The sequence below is a fragment of the Canis lupus genome, chromosome 27, assembly GCF_048164855.1.
Source record: "Canis lupus baileyi chromosome 27, mCanLup2.hap1, whole genome shotgun sequence".
NCBI lineage: Eukaryota > Metazoa > Chordata > Mammalia > Carnivora > Canidae > Canis > Canis lupus.
In genome coordinates, this window is record NC_132864.1 from 22669100 (window position 1) to 22688164 (window position 19065).

Below are 19065 nucleotides of genomic sequence, written 5' to 3' on the forward strand. Positions count from 1 at the left end.
GATGGCAGAACTGACCCAGTAAAAGGGACACCTCCATCTACCATCTTCTCCCGAGCTGGTAACCCAGGGGTGGACGACCCAGCAGCTAGGGACCAAGGGGCGGTCTGGCTGCCAGCGGAGGATCCGGATGAAGAGGGGCCTGTCCAGGCAGAAGCCTGCCGGGCTGGGGAGTTGAAGGCAAGGCCATAGAGTGGGAGGCGGACATTGGGAAAGGGCCTCACCGTCCACAGGGCACGGTCTGAATTTTCAGTGTATGGATGGGCCAACTACATACTAATGTAGGGAAGGGGGTCTGGGGATCCCTGGGTGGCGCCGCGGTTTGGCATCTGCCTTCGGCCCAGAGCACGGTTCTGGAGTCCCAGGATGGAGTCCCGCGTCGGGCTCCCTGCATGGAGCCTGCTTCTCCCTCTGCCTGTGTCTCTGCCTCTCTCTCTCATAAATAGATGAATAAAATCTTAAAAAAAAAAAAAAAAAAAGGGAAGGGGGTCTGCACAGCTTAGCTCTTGGCCCTCTTAGCAGTGGCCTCCAAACCATAGTCAGAAACCCAGTTACAACAAATACCTTTACATCAGGACCCAGGTACATATTTCTAATCAGAAGGAAAACACCTACCCATGCAGCAATCACGTTTTATCTTAGTCACCACCTCTCAAGAATTGGATCTCCATGGTTAGATAATGCACTGGCATCATCTCAACGGACACTACACCTACTCAAAAGTATCTTAGAGGGACGTAGGCTAGTAGCCGGATGGCCATGGAAATAAGAAATCTGGTATCATAGAAAGAGTTAGGGGCACTGGCTGCTCTGTCAGTGGAGCATGCACCTCTTAATCTCTGGGTTGTGAGTTTGATCTGAGTTGGGATTAAGAGATTAAAAATAAAATCCTTAGAAAATAGTTAAAGCTGGGTGGTACTGAATGCTGGGAAAGCAGCACCTCACTTAATTACAAAAAGAACACTGGAAAGAAAAAAAAAAGGAAAGAAACATCCACTTCAAATAAAGCTCTACTGCTCTACCATGGCTCTAATGTCTAGTATACAGCACTGTAAACCTCAACAAGTACAAAATGAAAAGTTCAGAGACTTTTAAGAGAAGTAAGCCTTTATTTCCTTGTTTCACAAATAAACTTGGCTGAATTGGTTGCTTTTTGGTGATTAGTCAAAGAGACCAAATCCCATATCCTCGTCCGATTCCTCCGACTCTTCCTTTGCTTCAACCTTGGCTGGGGCTGCGGCAGCAGCAGGTGCAGCAGTGGTGGCAGCAGCCACAGGAGCAGCAGCCACAAATGCAGATGGATCAGCCAAGAAGGCCTTGACCTGAAGCAAGCAGAAAAGTTCATGATCAAAATGGTCACCCACAACCCCTACTAACCACAACCCCTCAGCTCTAGCTCAATGGCCAACAACTTCTAAGCCACTGAAGCCTTCCCCAGAAATGATCAGGCAAGACAGCTTGAGTATGGCCTGGTAAGTCTTAAGCCCCACTCTTATCCATCAACTAACCTCTTCCAGTCTCCTGTCATTTTTAAAGTCCAGGACACACCTCCCTGCTCCCAGCTTAAGTATACTCTTAAAAACGTATCTGCTTTGTAAAATACGATTAAAGCACAACTCCACACACTGCCATCCATTTATCCCATTTAAGGCCACTGTGGTCCTAGTGGGTTTTTACCTTTTCAGCAAGTGGAAAGGTGTAATCAGTTTCCACAGACAAAGCCAGGACCCGCTTGTATCCATTGATGATAGAATGGGGCACTGATGCAACAGTCGGGTAACCTATCTGCAGACATACGCTGGCAACGTTGCGGACACCCTAGAGAGAGGAAGAAATTACATTTCATTTTAAAAAAAAAATTTTTAAAGACTATTTATTAAAGAGAAGACACAGAGAGAGAGAGAGAGAGAGAGAGAGACGGAGACACAGAGGGAGAAGCAGGTTCCATGCAGGGAGCCCAATGTGGGACTCGATCCCAGGTCTCCAGGATCAGGCCCTGGGCTGAAGGTGGCGCTAAACCGCTTAGCCACCTGGGCCGCCCAGAAATTACATTTCAATTGAGGTATCTATCTTACAGACAAGACCGTGAAGCTCAAGCAAAGTTCAACAGCAGATAAGACTTCAAGACTGACTTGCTGTGTCTCACACCAAATGCTCCTGGCAAGGCAATTCAGACCCAGTAATTCATAAACATTTTTTGCCCTTACTCTAAACAGGAGTATTTCATACACCACAATGATGGCATTTACTTCAACAGTCCCCATTCTGTCATCATTCAGTTCCATGAGAAAAAAAAAGTTAAGCTAATTCCGATGAGAATTTCATCCACCATGAAATTTCCAAAAACAGCAGTATACATAACTGCAAATTTTTCATTTGTCCAAGAAAAGGAATTACATCTTTCATCACCTTACTTATCCATTTAAAAAATTTTTAATGGGGATCCCTGGGTGGCGCAGCGGTTTGGCGCCTGCCTTTGGCCCAGGGCGCGATCCTGGAGACCCGGGATCGAGTCCCACATCAGGCTCCTGGTGCATGGAGCCTGCTTCTCCCTCTGCCTGTGTCTCTGCGCCTCTCTCTCTCTGTGACTATCATAAATAAATAAAAAATTAAAAAAAAAAATTTTAATGCCGATGCCTGGGTGGCTCAGCAGTTGAGCGTCTGCCTTCAGCTCAGGATATGATCTCAGTTCTGGGATCGAGTCCCGCATCGGGATCCTGTATGGAGGCTGTTTCTCCTCCAGCTGCCTATGTCTCTGCCTCTCTGTCTCTCATTAATAAACAAAACCTTAAAAAAATTTTAATGGTAAAATTTTTTTTTTATTTTAAAGATTTATTTATTTACTCATGAAGACAGAGAAAGAGGCACAGACACAAGCAGAGGGAGAAGCAGGCTCCCTACAGGGAGCCCAATTCGGGACTCAATCCCGGATCCCGGGATCACGCCCTGAGCTGAAGGCGGACTCTCAACCGCTGAGCCATCCAGGTGTCCCTAATGGCAAAATCTAAGCAAACTAATCTCAGGTAAAGTCAGTTCTCCCCAGAGTGCTTGGCAACAACATTTATGTATCACACAGTCCTCACTTTTCTTTCTTCTTTACCTCAGGATACTACTCAAAAATTCCATGTTTTATTGCAGTCGCTAGAATAACAACGGCCCTCACTTCGTGCCCAGAGCTGCTAGAAAGCTTTCTATTCGTTATTTCTTTAAATCCGGGACGCCTGGGTGGCTCAGTGATTGAGCATCTGCCTTTGGCTCAGGGTGTGATCCTGGGATCATGGATGAGTCCCACACTGGGCTCCCTATGGGGAACCTGTTTCTCCCACTGCCTATTTCCCTGCCTAGGTCTCTCAGGAATAAATAAATCTTTTTTAAAAAAAAAAAAACAACAAACCAAACTCTTTAAAACTTCAACAACCTTATATTATTTTTATATTATTGCTGTTCTACAGATGAGGTAACTAAACAGATTAAATAACCATCTTGATTATGCGGCTGATTTCAGCTGCACAGCCGGAATCCAGTCTGAAGCTAGCCATACTCTCAACCATTAATGTACCAAGGGCCTGAAATGGACAGCTTGTACCTCCAAGAAGCGAGAATGCAGAGTTTCCTCTGTGATGTCAAGCACTTCAGGGTTGTAGATGCTGCCATTATCAAACACCTGCTGGATGATCAGCCCAAAGGAGAAGGGGGAGATGTTCAGCATGTTGAGCAGTGTGGCTTCGCTGGCTCCCACTTTGTCTCCGGTCTTAATCAGCTGCACATCACTCTGAAGAACAAGTAACAGTGGGCGGTCAACACCTGAACAGCCAGCAGGTCCACAGCAACCAAGCCCCCACCACTTGCCTGGCTAGCACTGGCCAGCCAAGTCCACTCACCAAGATTTCAATGGTGCCCCTAGAGATCTTAGTGGTAATGCCTAAAGCCTGGAAGAAAGAGGTCTTCTCGGGCCCCAGACCTGTGTTCTGGGCTGGCACAGTGACTTCACATGGAGCTATGGCACCAGCACGGGCAGCAGCAGGAACCTGAAGGGAAACAATATTAATTAGTCTCCTCTCCACAAATACAAGCTGAAAATGGTCAATTTTCCTTGTAAGAAGCAAAATTAATTACGAGACTCTAGCCAACCTGATTATCTTCTTACCTTATTGGCCAGCAGCATGTCCCTGATCTCAGTGAGGTCCTCCTTGGTGAATACAAAGCCCACATTCCCCCGGATATGAGGCAACAGTCTGCAAAGAAAGTTTGCAAGAGAGTGTCACCATTCAGTACTGATTCTTCTCTGGGAAAGGGGAGAAGGGTACCGAGAAAGGAGGACAAAGATGCCCAGGAGAATGAACTGACTTCTCCAGGGCTGGGTTGTTCTCCAGATGCCCTCGGATGGCCTTGCGCATCATGGTGTTCTTGCCCATCAGCACGACAGCCTTCCCGCGGAGGGACATGCGGATCTGCTGCATCTGCTTTGAACCCACATTGTCTGCTCCCACAATGAAGCATTTTGGATAATCATCCAAAAGTTGCTACAAAGACAAGCCAGAAACAATGTTTAGCAGGAGGAAAGAGAAACATCAAGAAAAACCAAACCCCATAATCACCGGCTTCCATCTCACTCCCTTCCTTCTAGGCTTTTTAAGTGACTCAGAAATTGGGACAAGTCCTCCCACTGGGAGCTATGAGTTGTAAAACTGTCAAATTTATCAAAGATTTGTACACTGAGTACGAATAGTGAAAATGAAGTTTCTAATTCAATCCCCCAATTTTTTTTTTTTTATCGTAACATTCATTTTTGCGGCACCTGCATGGCTCAGTTAAGCGTCTGCCTTTGCCTCAGGTCATGATCCCAGGGTCCCTGCATTGGGCTTCCTGTTCATGCTCTCTCACTCACCCTCAAATTTTTTTTAGACTTTATTTATTCATGAGAGAGAAACAGGCAGAGACAGAAGCAGAGGGAGCAGCAGCCTCCATGCATGAAGCCCGATGTGGGACTGGATCCCGGGATCTCACTCTGAGCCAAAAGGGCGAGATCCTGGGATCTCAAGATAATCTTCCCCAATTTTTAGGGATTCATTAAATGGCTGCATCAACAACAACAACAACAAAAAAGCCATTCCAAAAAAGGTAGGCTTACTGCAATAAACAAATACCAATAAAACAAACAACAAAACGCTACCTGCAGGATCTAGATTGTGGATATGGGACTACTGGACAATTCTTTTAAGTTTTCTGTGTCTGAAAACTTTCATGATAAATAGGGTAGAAGAGACTAAGCTCCACAAGGCAGCCTAATGCCTGCAAAACAGGATGGTCTGCATTTCTGGGCAGGGAGGATTCCCCCACCCTCAAGACCATCCGTGAAAACACATTAACGGGATTTTTTTTTTTTTTTTTTTAAGATTTGAGGATCCCTGGGTGGTGCAGCAGTTTGGCGCCTGCCTTTGGCCCAGGGCGGGATCCTGGAGACCCGGGACCGAATCCCACGTCGGGCTCCCGGTGCATGGAGCCTGCTTCTCCCTCTGCCTATGTCGCTGCCTCTCTCTCTCTCTCTCTCTCTCTCTAGGACTATCATAAATTAAATAAATAAATAAATAAATAGGATTTGAGAAAAAGGTGCACTCAGGAGCAGGGAGGGGCTGAGGGCCAAGCAAACCCCCCACTGAGCAGGGAGCCCCAAGCTGGGCTAGTACCCAGGACCCTGGGATCATGATCCCAGCGGAAGAAGGCAGATGCTTAACTGTCTGAGCCACCCAAGTACCCATGAGGTGTTTGGTATCGTGATAAGACCTAATATGCAACAAGTTACCACTTTATAATGAGTCACTCATTGGCTCAGGCGTTCCCAAAACGGGGGCAGAGGAGCATTTAGTATAAATGCTATTTGGAAGCCAGACAGACCACAGTATGAATGCTGTCATCTTAGGAGCCACTCAACCTGCCTGAGCCCATTTACCTGCAACAAGGAGGGGAGAAGGCGCAGATCTCCGCACACTGCGAAAATTAAACGAGATTTGCCTAAAATGGTCATTTAGTAGCCGGTACCCAGGAGATGCTCAACACCCGACAGCTCACGGTCCCTGTCAGTGCCCAAGGCCCAAGCAGCAAAACGGGTTACCGCGACCCATCTCCGCACTTACGATGATCTTAAGGAAGTAGTTGGATTTCCAGGTCGCCCTGTCTTCCCTGGGCATCACGGCGGTGCGTCAGGGATTGCCACGCAGGGTTTAAAGACGATGTCACTGCGGGGAGAGAGGGAGCTCAGACAGCCCTCGACACCCGTCACCTCGGCCCCACCGGGCTCCAAGCCCGAGGCCTATGCGGGGCGGGCCACACGTGAGCGCGCGCCCGCCCGCCCGGCTCGGGGTTGCCGCCGCCGCCGCCACTCGGGGAGCGCAAGCCCCCGCCGAGGCCCCAGGCCCAAGAGCCCTGGGCCCGGCCCCTCCCGTGATCTCACAAAGAGCCCCCCCCATCTCCCCGCGGCCCGGGCCCGGACCGACGGCAGCGGCCACACGAACCTCCCACGAGGACGCCTGGAGAGAGGAGGGCCGCGCGCCGGCGCACACCTTTTATATGTGAGCGGAGCGGCCAATCAAAAGACCCAGACAGTCTCCCCACCCCTTAGCTGGCGCCGACGTCTGCCTGGTGACGCCACCCTGAGGTCGGCAGCCATTGGACGATGGTGCTGCCACTCTAGACAACGGGAAGCCGCCTTTAAACCAAGCGGTTAAGGAAGACGCTGTTTCCTGTTGGAGGAGCCGGCTCCAAGCTGCTGCCCTCTGCTGGGCTGGAGGTGCTCGGGTGCAAGGGCTAGAGCTCGCGAGCTGAGCGCTGTTTCCGCCTGCCCCCTGGCCAAACCGCAAACTGAAAAGAATACTATGTGGAACTGAGGAATAATTGCACATGCTTTTTAGAAACAGCATGGTCTCTTGTCTACTTGACAATTTGTTCTTCTCCCTACCAAAACGGAGGAACCCTTTAAAACCTAAGTCACGGGCCGCCCGGGTGGCTCAGCGGTTTAGCGCCTGCCTTGGGCCCAGGGCGTGACCCTGGAGACCTGGGATCGAGTCCCACGTCGGGCTCCCTGCATGGAGCCTGCTCCTCCCTCTGCCTGTGTCTCTGCCTCTCTCTCTGTCTCCCATGAATAAATAAATTATTTAACAACAACAACAACAATAATAACAACAACAAAAAAAAGCCAAGTCAGGGGCACCTGGGTAGCTCAGTCGGTTAAGTGCTTTAGGCTCTAGTCATGATCCTGGGGTCCTGGGATCCAGCTGCGCATGGAGCTCCCTGCTCAGCGGGGAGCCTGCTTCTGCCGCTCCTTCCTGTTTCTGCTCTCTAATAAATAAATAAAATCTTTACAAAATAAATAAAACCTAAGTCAGATCATTACCTCATCTGCTCAAAATTCCTCAAAGGTTTCCCATTTCCTCAGTATAAAAGCCTAAAACTTAAACTGCGTACGATCTGCTCTGGACCTCCCCCTCTGTAATCTCGACTCTTTTCCTCCTGACTCATTCCCTTCCAGCCTGTCGAGGCTCTTTGCGTTTTTCCAAAGCATGCTCCCACTTGAGGGGTCTTGCACTAGCTAGTGCCTCTTCCTGGAAGGCTTGCTGACATTCATAAAAGTAACTCAACTTCATCAAGTCTTGGCTCAAATATCATGTGTTCAAAGGAGCCCTACCCTAATTGCCCTGTTTAAAATTACCCAAAAAATCCACTACCACTCCTCCCTTAACTCTGCTCTATTTTTAAGGTAGCACTTACACCTTTTTCTTCTTTTTTTTTAGCACTTACATCTTGTAACAGTGTATAATTTACTATGTTGTTAGTTGTCTGTCTCTCACTGCGGGAATGCAGGCTTCCCAAAGCAGAGCCATTTGTCTTGTGCCTGGCACATAGCAGGCATATAACAAATATTTATTGAGTGAATGAATGCAAGGTTTGCAGTCAGAAGACCTAGATCCTTCTTCTACCACTTGCTAACTGTGTAACTGTGTCCATCCTAGGAAGCGATTGATTGATTTTTAAGATTTTATTTATTTATTTATTCATGAGAGACACACAGAGAGAGGCAGAGACAAGCAGCCTCCTCACAGGGAGCCTGATGCAGGACAATCCTTGGACTGGGATCACTCCCTGAGCCAAAGGCAGACACTCAACCACCAAGCCACTCAGGTGTCCCTTAGGAAGTAATTTCATCTTGCTGACCCTCCGTTTCCCTTTCCTTAACTGTAAAAATGGGAGTAATGAAGTATCCCCATTCTAGAGTTGCTATGAGGATTAAATGAGATATGTGTTAAGACTTAATATAGTCCCTGGAATGTAGGCAGAAATCACTAAATTCTTGTTTCTTTTATTATACATTCATTCAACACTTATTTGAATATTTGTGCTATATCTATATATCTATATCTATATGTTTTTTTGGTAATGATTGAGGTAGATTCTAGGCCTGAAGGAGTGTTTCTATCTTCACCCTTTCAAGTTAGAAATTTCTGTGTTTTTCAAAGCTTCTGATGTTGCTTCTGGTGACCAGCTGTTTAGAGAACTGTTAGAGTCAATTACTGCTAAGATCTTTTTTTTTTAAGATCTCTTTTTAATGACAATATATTACTGCATGCTCAGCATTGCACTAAGTACTTTGTCCACATTACTGCTGTGAATCCTTGCAACAATTCCCTGAGGAGGTACAGTATTAGCATTTCCGTTCATCAATGATAAAATTCACAGAGAGGTTAAACAACTTGCTCAAGCCCCAATAAACACTGACTTGGGAAATGAAATCTAGGAGCAAGTTCAAAGCCCATGGGCTTCATGATGCTATACATTGCCTTCTAAATTCTGAGGCTGTCTCTCCCTAAATGCCCTTTTTCAACTATATACATACTCACATGGTACCTTTCCAAGGACATCCTGGCTCTGATGATATAAATATCTCTAATTGTAGTACATCAATATAATGGAACATCATGAAGCCATTAAAAAATGATGCAGGTCTCTATTTATTGACATGGGAAAATACTCACAAAGTACAGTTGAGTGAAAAAGCAAATTACAGTGAAACGTGCCATATCCATTTCTATAAATAAAATGAATTCAACATGGTCCAGAAGAATAAACCATCAGCACTTTCAGTGATGGTCGAAGGTACTTTCCACTTGAGTGCACCGTGAAATGGCCAAGATTCCAACTAAAATTCAACATGCTGCTTTTGTTTTTTTTTTTGTTTTTTTTAATATTTTATTTATTTATTCATGAGAGACACAGAGAAAGAGAGAGAGGCAGAGACACAGGCAGAGGGAGAAGCAGGCTCCATGCAGGGAGCCCGATGTGGGACTCGATCCCGGGTCTCCAGGATCACGCCCTGGGCTGAAGGCAGACGCTCAACTGCTGAGCCACCCAGGCGTCCCAATCAACATGCTGCTTTTGGAAAACCATTCTAGAGAACGGAGAAATTATGAAGCATCTCAAAGGGGAACAATGCTATCCAGGAAGCTCCTGAGGCTCAGGACTATAGCATGCAAATATGGATACGACCACCAGGGGGCAGAAAAGACCCACCCTCAAATGTAAATTTGCCAACTTCCGCTGGGAAGGTTCCACACCCAAGGTGTGGTGCCAGCACGTAGGGTGGGGGGTGTCTGGCCAAAGCAGGAACACAGGCAGAGGCAAGCCCCGGGTTCACATCCTGCCTCTGTGCTCACTCAGGACCGTTTTGTGCATGTCAGTTCTCTTCTCTGAACCTCTTTCCGGAGCTGTAAATAAGGGTGAGGCCACCCACAAGCCCACCTGAGGGTGCCCTCAGCAAGTCTACAAGCAAAGCACTAGGGCAGGGCCTGAGCCACACAAGGCCCAACAACACTGTTCCCCCTGCTTTTCCTCACCAGCTGCTGGAGAAATGCAAAGCTCACACAGGAATCCCATCCCCCAGGGCTGTCTGCCTCAAAGAAGGGAACATCACTGAGTTACCTTCAATATGGTCCCCCTGAGTCTGGGGAGGGTTTGGTCTCTCTTCTGGTACTAAGTTGCTACCTCGGACTGCCAAGAAAAGGAACTAGGCATGGGTGAAAATAATGGCAAACTTTATTGGCATAAATCACAGGAATTGACATGGGGAAAAGCCAGGTTAGAAGTTTACAGAGAAAAAAATAAAATCAAATCAAATAACCATTGACCCAGAGGGTGGACCCCAGACACCCCAGTCCCCCTAGGGGAGGGGCCTGGGGCAGGTCACTGTAAACAGAGCAATAAGGCTTATGGGTAGAGTGGAGTTATCAGACCTTTGGAGGGGCCTGGCTGACCTCCTCAGACCGGGGCTGCTTCCAGTCCTGCCTCAAAGGAGGGGACCCTCTTCTGAGACCCCCACATGCTCAGCCTCTGCTGTGAAGCTAGTGAAGTGGTCTGGACCTTCCTCACTTTAGACCCCACGGGGGCCCCTTTCTGCTGACTCAGAAGCCCAGGCCTACCTGTTCCTGTTTCATCCTTGAGGGACAGAGCTCTGGGGGCTTCCTGCTACTTTAGCAGGATCCTGTCCCGCTGCCCAGAGTCCTATCGGGCTCTGTTGCCACATCCTGGGCCCTTTCCCCTAGACCTCCAGTCTCCAGGGAGGGCAGGAAATTTGGGGAAACGGTGGGCCCAGTGGAACCAACAAAACTAATGGTCAAAACAACACACCAGCTTTCTTGACAAGGCAGAAAAGCGGTGTGGAGGCCAAGAATGTTCAATGGGTTCTCTTGTTGCCAAAAAGTTCACAGGGGAGCAAGGCTCCTGATGCCTTACTCGGGCAGGAATCAGCACCCCTAAAGTATACTTTCCCCTTTTCCTCCCTCAGGAACAGGACAGATGAGGTTCAGAGTTCTAGGCCCCAAAGGGCAAGACATCCTGAGGCCAGTGTCATTAAGAGCTTGCTGGCCCAGGTAGTATCCAGGAAGGGGTTTTAAAATACAGCAGTTTATAAAACAGTCCTGGTGAGCTGTGAAGTTAAGGAAGGGGAGTCAGAAAGCTGCTCCCAATTCACCTGCTTGTGCTAAGAAAAAATAAAATACAAATTGCTTCCCCACCCCAAGCCCTCAGTACAAGGCAAACCCCATACCACAGCCATCATCACCAACAGGACCAGTGGCCATGGATGAGAAGAGTACAAAAAGGGACAGCTTTAAAATCTCTTCAAAATCATTTTGTATAGAGAAGTAAAAGCAACTCAGACAATATGAATTCAAACCTCAGTGTAGAAATCTATCAAAGTCGATACAGTGTCCAGGCACGGGGTGAAACTCCCCACCTCACACCACCCCAGAGATGGAGGAAGTGACTATAAAACATTATTGCTGGAGAGAGGCCTTTCTCAGTAGAACCAGAGCAGTTGTGGGGGTTTGGGGGGCAGCTGCCCAGGCCTGGGGAGACTGGAAGGGCAAGAGGAGCCCGAGAAACCCTCTGCGGCCCCTCGAACACTTCCACCCTTGGACAGATGGATTTATGCTGGCATTGTCTGAAGGGAGTGGGTATCCCCCATTACTCTCAGGACAAGGATAATTAGGTTGGGACTGGGTGGGGGAGAAGGATAAAAAAAGACCCCATCTGACCCTGCCTGCCCTTCCCCTGGCTCCACTGCCAAAATATGAGTAAGAGATGGCTCCAGTGTGGGGTGCTGGCCTGGCCAGGCGGGTGCAAGGGGACAGACGCAGTGGAGGCTGGGGCCCTCCAGCCTCCACCTCCAGGGAGGATGAAGAGCTGACAGCCTGGGGAGGGCTGCAGGAGAACAAAGGCCCAGAGGCTCCGGCAGGGGAAAGAAGAGCAGGCCCTCTTGCCATCCTGCACCAGCCAAAGACATGCGTTCCAGTTGCAATTGGGTTTGTCCCTTCACCCCTGGGCAAGGCCTCTGGGTCACAGTAGCAGTTGGGGAGGCTGGGCCAGGGCAGGGGGGCCATGGAGGGTGCCTAGCAAAAGAGTTTGAGGAAGCAGTTCTGACAGTAAGGCTTGTCGTTCTGCTCCTTGAAGGTGCCCTTGTTGAGCTGCTTGAGGCAGAAGGCACAGACGAAGTGCTCCGGGTGGAACTTCTTGGCCATGGCGGTGATGCAGCGGCCCGTGATGGGTTTCTGGCAGCCAGAGCAGAGTGAGCCTCGCCGCTCATGATAGTGCACCTCACAGTAGGGCTGCCCATCGTGCTCGAAGAAGCTGCCATTGACGAAGGGCGTGAAGCACTCCTGCCAGGCAGAAGGGGGTGAAGGGGGCTCAGGCCGGGGCTAGGGGCTGAGGCCTCTGCCACTGGGATGGGCAGAAGACAGTCATGGTCATGACTCTCACTTGCAGAGCACTTCATACATGCCAAGCGCTGCACTAAACTCTGACTAGATTCTCCCAACAGAGGAGGCAACTGAGGCTTAGAAGTTCAGTAACTTGCCTAAGATCACACAGCTAGCTACTAAGTTGCACAGCCTGGACTCTAGCATAGGTCTGACTCCTGGGCAAGTGGCTGCAACACTGTGCCCAGAAACCAAGCTGCATACTTGGGTATAAAAGGCACTGAGAAGGAACGCCTCAGTGGCTGAGTGGCTGAGTGTCTGCCTTCAGCTCGGGGCATGATCCCGGGGTCCTGGGATCAAGTCCTGCATTGGGCTCCACCCAGGAAGCCTGCTTCTCTCCCTTCTCTCTGCCTATGTCTCTGCCTCTCTTTGTGTGTCTCTCATGAATAAATAAATGAAATATTAGGGGGCCGGGGGAAGGCACTGAGAAGTCCTGCAGTGAGTAGGGTTTCCCAAACTTATCTGGTCTGAGAGCCCTTGTCAGACCCCTAACATCTGTGGACTCCCATTACCACCAGAACACAGTTTAGAGACCAGTGCCTATTTCCACTGTAGCTTGTCCACACAGCACAAAGCTGGGGGATGTGTCTAGCTTCCTCTTGGTTTCTCCCAGTCTCACTCTGAGCCTTGGCCCAGGACCCACTGTACCCCCTATCTGCTCACCCCTTTAAGAATCCCCAAGTTAGATCCAGAGAGCATAAGGGGGTGAGGATAGGGGGGACCTTTTCTCCCAGCTGCCCACTCCCAGCTCCCTCCAGACAAGGGGGCTCCTTACCCGGCACACAAAGCATTCAGGATGCCAGAGAGTGTTTAGGGCCGAGATGTAGTTCTCCAGGATGGCCCGGGCACAGCCGCCACACTTGGGTGCGAACATGTCAAAGTAATCCTTCCGGCAGTAAGCCTTGCCATCTTTCTCATGGAACCCTGAGAAGTAGGGGTTTCGGGGGCTGAGTGAGGGTCTCTAGAGATGGAGCCATCCTGACTCAAACAACAGCAGTCTCCTGCCCCTGCTTCACAGGAGCAGCAGGGGCGGGGGCAGGGGAGGGGCAGCGGGGTAGTCTGCCTGTGGGTCATAGTCATACCTTCAGGACCAAAGAAAGCCCCACACTGGGCGCAGAAGAAGTGCTCAGGGTGCCACGTCCGGTCAAGGGCTGTCACCACTTTCTGTGAAAGCAAGGTGTGGGATCAGAGCTCAGGTCCCACAGCAGAGACTCCCAGGCAGGACTGTCTTTCCTGCCCCCACCCTACCCAGAGATCAAGTCTCTCCTCACTGTGCTCTCATTACCACCAGGAATTCCAATTTAGTGAAGGGCTGTGACATGCCAGCCACACTCTCTCCTCCTGGATCTTCACATGCAGTTAATGTCACAGGTTCTATTGTGACTCCCATTGTATAAATGGAGGTATCAACCGCAGGAGAGTGAGGGAGCCAGCACTCCATTCCATTTATCGGGGCAGGACTCCTAACCCCTGGAGTGTCAGCAGAAAGGAATCTGGTGTGGGAGGTGGAAGGGCGGCAGAAGGGGCCTGCACCCAGCCCGGGTGTGAATTCCAGTCCCATTTCCTAGCTGTGTGAGCTCGAGCATGAGTGACCTCTCTGAGCATCAGATGGCACAGACAACAGTGAAGAAGGAATGTGCCAGCACGGCTGGCCTCCTGCCATGCCACAGGGACTCACATCCAGGATGGGACCGTTGCAGTAGTAGCAGCGTGGAGAGAAGAGGTTGTGATAGTCCTTTTCACAGTAGGGCTGTCCATCCCGCTCAAAGAAGTTCCGGGATCCAATCTCCTCTTGGCAGTGGGTGCAGACGAAGTGCTCCGGGTGCCACGTCTTTCCCATAGCAGTCACGACCTGACAAAGGAGGCAGAACGTGGCTCGGGGTCCTGCCTACTGTGGAGCACCCTCCCCAGAGGAGCAAAACTCCCTGTGCCGCTGCAGCTCCCACCCCCACCCCCACCCCCATCCCCATCCCCTTCCCCCTCCCTCCACCCACTCCACTGCCACCTTCATCACCTGCCCGGCAATGGGCTTCTTGCAGGCCCCGCAGACCCCTTTGGCAACTGTGGCAACCCCCAGTTTGTTCAGGTCAGACTGTAGGCTCCCCAGCATACTATCCAGCTGGCTCCCAGGCTTTGGGGGCCCCCCGGGGGGAGAGCTGCTCCCCGTCTTCCCCTGCGCCATGAACTGTGGAGAGAGAGAGAGGGGCAGTCAGGACTTCCAGGCCTGGGATGATGCCTTGTGGCACCGTGGCACCGCGGCACCGGGGGCTCGTCTCCCTCCTGGACAGATGGGTCAATAGGGGCAAGCAGTACAACCTCTTTCAGGGCCTCTAGAGCCCAGAGGGAGGGAGTGGCCTCCACAAGACATCCTGGTGGTCAGAGGGCTCGAGGCACCCCACTGGCCTGACCAAGGCCCAGAAAACAGGCAAGCAGGACCCTAAGCCCCCAACCTCAGCACTGACCCCTCCCTCGTCCTGCCCTTCGGGACTGCTCTGCCTGTCGTTCGGAGGCCAGCCGGCCGCCCACGCTTCTCCATCCGCAATTTGTTCCAGGCCCTGGATCTTGGATAGGGGAGGAAACGAGGACAAGAAAATGTTTTTTAATTAAGGAAAAAAAAAGACCTCAGTATCGGACCATTTCACAAAAGGGAATCTAGGATGAGATAAGAGGTTTCCACCACTGCCCTCCCACCCCCACCACCACTGGCAGTACCAGAATCAGGAGGAAACGTCAAGGGAAAAATGACCCAGAAAGAGAGGCCCAGGGAGGGATGAAGGAGGGGAACAAGGTAAGCCAACTAAAGGCATGGACCCAGGAAAGGAAGGCAACAGGCGCTGAGAGCAAAGAGGCCTTCCAGGTACTGGCCCGGGGGCTGGAGGGGAGGAGCAGGCTTGGTTTCCCTTTTGGGAATGGTCTCCTCATTGGAGCCTGGGGCAGGGCCAAGGGGCATGGGGAAGGGGCAGCAGAGAGAAGCCCCACTGGGAAGCAAGACATCAAGGGGCTGGGAGAGTGAAGAGCAGGTTAAGAGAGGGTCCAGGGTCAAGGCATGGTCTACGGAAGGGCTGTGGTACTATCCTGACTTGTGGACAGAGGGCCAGAGGGTGTGTGCATGTCAATGTGCCCGCAGGTGTGCACAGTGGGGATATAGCCTGGGCAGCAGGACGGGGACAGGGAGGCCTGCCTGCATCAGGGGGAAGAGCGGGTCCTCGTCAGTCTGGCAGCCCACGGACCTCGAGGTGAGGGGTGCAGGAGGGGGAGGGGCAGGGCCCTGCACACCCTCCTCCCGAAGCCCAGCTGCAGCGCTCGGGACCCCAGGGGAACCTCGGGCGACAGCAGAAGGCCCCAGGGGGGAGGGGGCACGCAGGCTGGGCGAGCAAGAAGAGTCTTTGCACTGCTGGAGCAAAGGGACAGGAGGAGAAGAAGCCAGAACAGAGAAGGTTCTTCTTAGGGGAACGGGGGAGCCAGGAGGGAAGACGACCTGGGAAGAAAGGAGGGAGAGATGAAGCAGAGCGGAGGAGAAGGCAGTGGTGCCATCCCCAGGCTCCCCCCTGGGCCTTCCCACCCTGGCACCAAGAGTGAGGCCAGGCTCACCAGGCACACGGTGCAGGACTCCTCCCCACCTCCTTCCCCCACAGAGTACATCTCCCTTCCTGGGGAGGATCAAGATGCCTGCTGGCCCTGGCCCAGCCCCGGGCACTGCTCGCTACCTTCTCTACAAGCTGCCCCCCAGCCCGCCTCCCACGAGGCTGCACGGTGATGACGACGCCCTCTGTCCGCCAGTCCTCGGCAGAGGCCCCCGCCACCCCCGTGGCCTCCTCTGCCTCCAGCTGGATGCCCAGCCGCCCCTGCAGCTCTGCGATGAGCCGCTCCTGGGAGGGGGTCCTGCTCAGGGTGGCGGGATCCAGCCGGCGGCGAGGGGAGGGCTCCCGGGACATGGGGTGCGCGTGGCCAGTCTCCCGGCTCCTCCTGATCACAGAGCGGATCTGAGGGGGGAGGGGGAAGCCGTCACAGTCCCACTCGGGACTCAGCCAAGGCTGCTCAGTCCACACAAGGTGCCGCGGGTGGGAGAGAGCAGAACAAACCCCCAAGAGCCAAGCTGAGGTGAGGTGGAGGCAGGGGGCAGAGCAGACACCCAGTGCTCACCTCCAAGTCACCAATGACCTTGGGCAAGACTTCACTTTCAGGGGCGTCAGCTTCCCTAAGCCTTGAAATGGGGTTAGAGTATTTTCTTGGCTGCCTAAAGGGGTTATGGCAAGATTAACTGAAAGGATGTAAGTGGACATTCCTGAAAAGGCATAAGGCTCTTTCTTTTTTTGGTCTGTAATAGAAAAAACGTGATCTTTCCTCTCAGTAAATCTTTTAATTGTTTTTTTTTTCCTTCGGTGTATTAGAACCTGCTTGTTTGTAGTGGTTTTGGTTTTGTTTGTTGTTGCTTCACTTTGCTTTTGAAAAGGACATAAAATTTTAATCAACCAAGAAGCAAATAAGAATAGTAACGTCAGCCATGGCTTATTGAGGACCAAGAGCTGAGTTCTCAGCAGTTTCCAGGCATTACTTCATTAACCCTTGGACATGACAGGGGAAAATGGTCTATTATAACTTCCCTTCTCTTCTCTTCTTTTTTTTTTTTTTTTTTAAGTAGGCTCCACATCCAACATGGGGCTGGAACTCACGGTCCTGAGATCGAGAGTTATATGTTCTACTAACTGAGCTAGCCAGGCCCCCTTACTATCACCCCCATTTTAAAGATGAGAAAGCTGAGGCTGGTGGGGGATTGCCCAAGGTCACACAGGGTGGCAAGTACTGGAAGCGTGGCTTGAATTCAGTACTATCTGGTTCCAAAGCCCATGCTTTTAACCATTTTGCACACATCACCTCAGGAGGTCAGGGACAGCCCATCTAGAGGAAAGAGCCTTAAAACAAGCAAGAGGCAGGTTGTCACTAAGAGAATTTCCAGGGCCCAGAGGTTCCCTGCCCCACAGAACCCACTGCTGGTCAGTAGGGTCACAGGCCACGCAATCTTGGGATTTGCTGCCCAAGCAGACATGCACAGAGTGGGAGGCTACATGCAGTTAGCCAGGAGTGGCCCACACTCAGGCCTGCCAAGGGCCATGCCTAGCAGCCGTGCGAGCTTGCGCCTGCCTGGCCAGAGGTGGAAATCCTCTCAGTGGTGTTGGGTGTGTCCATGACCATGGCAGGTGGAAGCTCCGGCTGTTCCCTCTTGGCCTCAGCAGCAGCTTCGGTGGTGGCCCCTGGCCGCTTGGGGGTCTCAGGTCCCTGGGTTGGCCTAACCAGGCTTCCCCTCACGGGATTCTGTCCACCTAACTGCTCCTTGTCAACTGGGGCCAGACAGCTGCTTTCTGGCTCCCCTGGCTCTGGCTTTGCCCTCTGCTTCCACTGTCCACATTCCTTTGTGAGACTCCAGGTATCTGGGAAGATAGCCTGACGGTCCACGGCCACGACAGCTGGCTCAGTTACTTCCTGGAAGCTGGGTGTGGCTCCGTGGGGGATCTCAGGCCTGAGTGCCTCCAAAACCCACAGCTGCTCCCGAGTGACAGCCATGGCTTCCTCTGGGTACAAAGTGTTGGCCAGCAGCCCATGGGAGTCTCCAGGCTCCTGGGGACCTGCATACCCAGCTTGGCAGGGTGGCGTGTGGCAGGGGGGAGCCCTGGAAAGCTCACTAGTAATGTTTGGTAGGTCTTTCCAAACCTGAGCCTGGCTCTCTGCACCACATGGCCCCAGAAAACCCTCCACAGAGGGAGACCTTGAGTTGAGAGTGTCAGGTGTTGCCTGGAGACCAGCCAAATCTAGCCAGCTGGGAGCCATAGGAGGCAGAAGGCCCTGCCTGTTATCAGGGTCTTCAAAGCAGAGGATCTCCTGGGTGGGAGCATGGCCTCCAGAGGAGAGCTTAGCAGTGGATGGCAAGAATCCAGAGGGCCCAGAAGGAGGAGGAGAAGGAAAAGGTATGTGGTGTGGGGATGGAGCTGGTTTGGGCAGCAGCCCCGGGGAGTTCAAGGCCACAGCAGAGGAACTGGTCTGGAGAAGGAGAAAGACAAAAGGCAGAAGAAGGGAGAGGTGAGGAAGGGTGCTCACTGCATGGGGTGGGCTTGGCCTGAGGTTTCTGAGAGGCCATCTACACTTACACTAGACTGACGTGGCTGAGAAGCTGAAGCATGGGGACTGGTCTTCGAAAAAGGCCCAGACCCCAAAAAAAGGTTTGCCTGGGATCCACATCCTAGCAGAAAGCAGCCACTGAGCCCTGCCTGCAGGGCCACCCCAGTCGGAGTAGGAACAAGGGAGAAAAGGCTACAGAGAGTGGACCATGAGAAACAGGTGACCAGGAAGGGCAGCCCAAGCACCAATCAAGGGAGAGTCGGCCACAGGCAGCTGCTCTGCTTCTTCCAAACTTGGCTCAACTTGGCTGTCTCCCCCTGACAATCCCAGCCTTCCTGTGTCCCCCAAAACTTCCTCTCAAGACATGGCTAGAACAAGCACAGCTTCTTGTGGGGCACGACAATACTGGCTGTCTCAGAAAGTAAAAACAGGGGCACCTGGGTGGCTCAGTCGGTTAAGCGTCCAACTCTTGATTTTGGCTCAGGTCATGATCTCAGGGTCCTGGGATTGAGCCCTACATTGGGGGCTCCGAGCTCAGTGGGAAGTCTACTTGAGATTCTTTCCCTGTCCCTCTGTCCCTTTCCTGCTCATACTCTCCCTTTCAAATAAGTAAACAAATCTTAAACAAAAAAAGTAAAAACAGCCTCAAGGG

The 19065-nt window shown here is 51.6% G+C and overlaps 2 protein-coding genes across 12 annotated transcripts in view; both read right to left on the reverse strand.

Moving 5' to 3' along the window:
- Window positions 1-1086: 1086 nt before the first annotated feature.
- On the reverse strand, window positions 1087-6602 carry RPLP0 (ribosomal protein lateral stalk subunit P0). Of its 3 annotated transcripts, XM_072802768.1 has the most exons (9): window positions 6510-6533; window positions 6132-6233; window positions 5948-5985; window positions 4345-4520; window positions 4145-4232; window positions 3879-4025; window positions 3584-3769; window positions 1675-1815; window positions 1087-1319 (listed from the first exon to the last, which is right to left on the reverse strand). In XM_072802768.1, exons 4-9 carry the CDS (start codon window positions 4455-4457, stop codon window positions 1158-1160), a joined length of 837 nt encoding a protein of 278 aa, XP_072658869.1. In that variant the 5' UTR covers window positions 4458-4520; window positions 5948-5985; window positions 6132-6233; window positions 6510-6533; the 3' UTR covers window positions 1087-1157. The 3 variants fall into 3 exon arrangements, with proteins under 3 accessions (XP_072658869.1, XP_072658866.1, XP_072658867.1); XM_072802765.1 differs by lacking the exon at window positions 5948-5985 and having other exon boundaries at window positions 6510-6602; XM_072802766.1 differs by lacking the exon at window positions 5948-5985 and having other exon boundaries at window positions 6488-6526.
- A 3460-nt stretch (window positions 6603-10062) lies between these two features.
- The window catches only part of PXN (paxillin), a 66367-nt gene continuing 57364 nt past the window's right edge, over window positions 10063-19065 (reverse strand). For 6 of the 9 annotated variants that reach the window (XM_072802774.1, XM_072802777.1, XM_072802773.1 and 3 more), the window contains 9 exons: window positions 17442-18335; window positions 16007-16282; window positions 15481-15777; window positions 14762-14860; window positions 14314-14484; window positions 13978-14151; window positions 13382-13463; window positions 13075-13223; window positions 10063-12200 (listed from right to left, as the gene is read on the reverse strand). In XM_072802774.1, coding sequence (XP_072658875.1) covers window positions 11934-12200; window positions 13075-13223; window positions 13382-13463; window positions 13978-14151; window positions 14314-14484; window positions 14762-14860; window positions 15481-15777; window positions 16007-16282; window positions 17442-18335 — 2409 coding nt within the window. In that variant the 3' untranslated portion in view covers window positions 10063-11933. The remainder of the gene's footprint in view (window positions 12201-13074; window positions 13224-13381; window positions 13464-13977; window positions 14152-14313; window positions 14485-14761; window positions 14861-15480; window positions 15778-16006; window positions 16283-17441; window positions 18336-19065) is intronic. The other 3 variants (XM_072802781.1, XM_072802780.1, XM_072802779.1) reach the window with 2 other exon arrangements.